This window comes from Homarus americanus, unplaced genomic scaffold (genome assembly GCF_018991925.1).
Source record: "Homarus americanus isolate GMGI-L3 unplaced genomic scaffold, GMGI_Hamer_2.0 scaffold41148, whole genome shotgun sequence".
NCBI lineage: Eukaryota > Metazoa > Arthropoda > Malacostraca > Decapoda > Nephropidae > Homarus > Homarus americanus.
This window is the reverse complement of record NW_024739461.1, coordinates 1-2,842: the sequence shown is the minus strand read 5'-3', so window position 1 is coordinate 2,842 and position 2,842 is coordinate 1. Positions and strand designations below refer to the sequence as shown.

Sequence of the window (2,842 nt, the reverse complement as noted above, 5' to 3'; positions counted from 1 at the left end):
GAAGAAAAATATATAAACTTTCGATAAATAAGGATAATAAAATATAGAAGAAATAATAATAGGTAATAATTGAAGGTAATAAACAAAAGCTTGAATGATAGATTGAAATTATTAACCTATGGTATTGGAGAGATGAAAACAATATGTAAAAAGATTGGTAAAAAAACATCCTCAAGTCGTTTGGTGAAGAGGGCTGTGGTCGCCATCCCTCAGAGATAATGATGGCCACTTGAAAGATTAATTAATGTTTAGTTATACAGTGAGAGATTTTGTTTGTTTATTTATCTTTATTTATTTTGATGTCACGGTCAGTTTTTGGTCTGACTCCCTGGAACAGATACACATCGGGTCACCTGAAGATTAGACACCCCAGCTTATTTCACCTGGAGATTAATCACCCTAATGGTAACCTAACCTAACCCAACCCCACCTCACCTCACCTCACCTCACCTCACCTCACCCATGTAGCGTCAGGGTGGTTAATCTTCAGGTGAAATAAATCTTGTGTATCAGTATTTTGTATTGTGAGAAATATATTTTTGTCCAGCTGAATTATTTTAGTTTAGTTTAGTTTAGTTTAGTTTAGTTTAGTTTAGTTTAGTTTAATTCAGTTCAGTTTAGTTTGTTTAGGAAATACTAAAATAGGAATAAATTTATTTCCCCCTTTTTTTGTCTTTAAGAAAATAAATTTTAAGTTGTTATTGTTTGGTTTTATTTACAAGATTCGTATTTTTTATATAGATGAAAAATAAGGAATTCCATCTACTTATTTCGAATTAAGACTCATTTTAAAACTCTCTCTCTCTCTCTCTCTCTCTCTCTCTCTCTCTCTCATCTGGCCTGGTTCAATTTTCCCTTCAACTGGATCCGTTTTCTTTGAGTGTTTCACCTTAGGGTCGTGATGGTCTGGGCTGGTCGGGCGGGTATATAAGCGTCGGGTCACTTGAGAAGCTCCACACTCACTCTCGATTGTCTTTCAGGCCAACATGATCTCGGTAAGAGCACCACTGGCTATATAAAGTACATATTTATATGAGTTACTGTATTAAAGTTACAGGTATAAAAGTTACAGGTATAGAAGTACAGATCTCCCACGTCTATCTTCCCCGGAACACTTTTGATTGGCTGTTACCTGACGTAATGATGAACTGATGTGTCACTGAAGATTGATAGAATGTAATAACAGAATAATTTTAGTTTATTAATAATATCATAATTGGCCATAGATTTGACATTTGTTTATTAAATTGTTAGATAGAGGCAAGTAAATGTGTATAGCAGGAGTATGTCCATATAATTCAACCAATCTTTTAATTTACTAGTCTTCCTATTCGTGCATGTGTTCTATTGGGTTCACAAACACAAATAGAATGAGTTAGTATTATGGAATTTACTATCGACTCTATTATTCTGAGAGAGGATGTAAAGTTTTCTTGTGTTCAACAGAAGGCGGTGTTGTGTGCCTTGGTGGTGGTTGTGGGAGCCGCGGAGCTCCCATCTACCTCTTACGGCCCACCTAGGAGAGGCAGTGGAGGTTCTCCTGCTGGAGGCTTTGGGGGCGCACCTGGTGGGGGCTTCGGGGGTGCACCTGGTGGGGGTTTCGGAGGTGCACCTGGTGGGGGTTTCGGAGGTGCACCTGGTGGGGGTTTCGGAGGTGCACCTGGTAGTGGGGGCTTTGGGGGCGCACCTGGTAGTGGGGGCTTTAGGGGTGCAGGTAGCGGAGGTTTCGGAAGCTCGGCTACTGGAGGATTCGGAGGAGCTGGCGGAGGCTTTAGAGGCGCAGCGAGTGGAGGCTTCGGGGGTGCAGCAAGTGGAAGCTCTGCCAGGGGAAGCTACCAACCTTCAGGTCCTGTAGTCCCCATCCTGAGGGACGAGCGTCAGGGACCTGATGAGTTCGGCAACTACAACTTCGAGTTCGAGACTGGTGACGGCATCAGTCGTCATGAGCAGGGCGCCCCCCAGGGGGAGACTGGCGCCGTGGCGTCTCAGGGAGGATGGTCGTGAGTAACCAATAACAACACACAATGACGTAGAGATGAAATATATTTTTTGTTGATAGTTTGAAACTTTTAGCTGTTGGTGATGAAGCTAATTATAATATTATGGGTTGCAGGTTTACGTTCCCTGATGGAACTCCCGCTGTCTTCAACTTCGTAGCAGACGAGTACGGCTACCGCGTGGAGTCTGACCTGCTGCCCACGCCCCCGCCCCTCCCCGCCCACGCCATCGCCCAGATCGAGAAGGCTCGTCAGGAGGACGCCGCCGCGGCTGCTTCAGGTGGACGTGGATCATATGGAGGCTCAACTGGCGGAGGCTTCGGAGGGTCAACTGGTGGAGGCTTCGGAGGTTCAACTGGCGGAGGCTTCGGAGGCTCAACTGGTGGAGGCTTCGGAGGTTCAACTGCGGGTGGCTTTGGAGGGTCAACTGGTGGAGGCTTTGGAGGCTCAACTGGTGGAGGCTTTGGAGGCTCAGCTGGTGGAGGCTTCGGAGGTTCAACTGGTGGAGGCTTTGGAGGCTCAACTGGTGGAGGCTTCGGAGGTTCAACTGGTGGAGGCTTCGGAGGCTCTGGTGCAGCCAGCGCCCCTCGTCCTCAGACTCCCAGCAGGTTCTACGGCGCCCCTTGAGTCTCTTCATCCTGTATCTGTTGACATGATTCTATAAGACTCCTACCTTGAAGTCCTTCAGCACAGATTACTTCCTCACTTTAGGTATCCTTCAGTTGTGTTGGTCACATCCTGCTGGGTCTTCCTCCTCCCACCACTGTCATGTCAACACAGCCTCATGTTACCCCGAGGCTCTGTTTACCTTACCGGATATATCCACCATACGCTTATTACTTGTA

At 45.8% G+C, this 2,842-nt stretch overlaps 1 protein-coding gene across 1 annotated transcript; it reads left to right on the top strand.

The window, feature by feature from the left end:
• The first annotated feature begins 925 nt into the window (after positions 1-925).
• On the top strand, positions 926-2,836 carry LOC121874789 (glycine-rich protein DOT1-like). Its single transcript, XM_042379075.1, has 3 exons — positions 926-995; positions 1,447-2,000; positions 2,114-2,836. Exons 1-3 carry the CDS (start codon positions 987-989, stop codon positions 2,622-2,624), a joined length of 1,074 nt encoding a protein of 357 aa, XP_042235009.1. The 5' UTR covers positions 926-986; the 3' UTR covers positions 2,625-2,836.
• The last annotated feature ends 6 nt before the right edge of the window (positions 2,837-2,842 follow it).

Coding starts and splice junctions, on each gene's coding strand:
- LOC121874789 (XM_042379075.1), top strand. Junction 2,001..2,113: donor GCGTCTCAGGGAGGATGGTC/GTGAGTAACCAA, acceptor TATGGGTTGCAG/GTTTACGTTCCCTGATGGAA.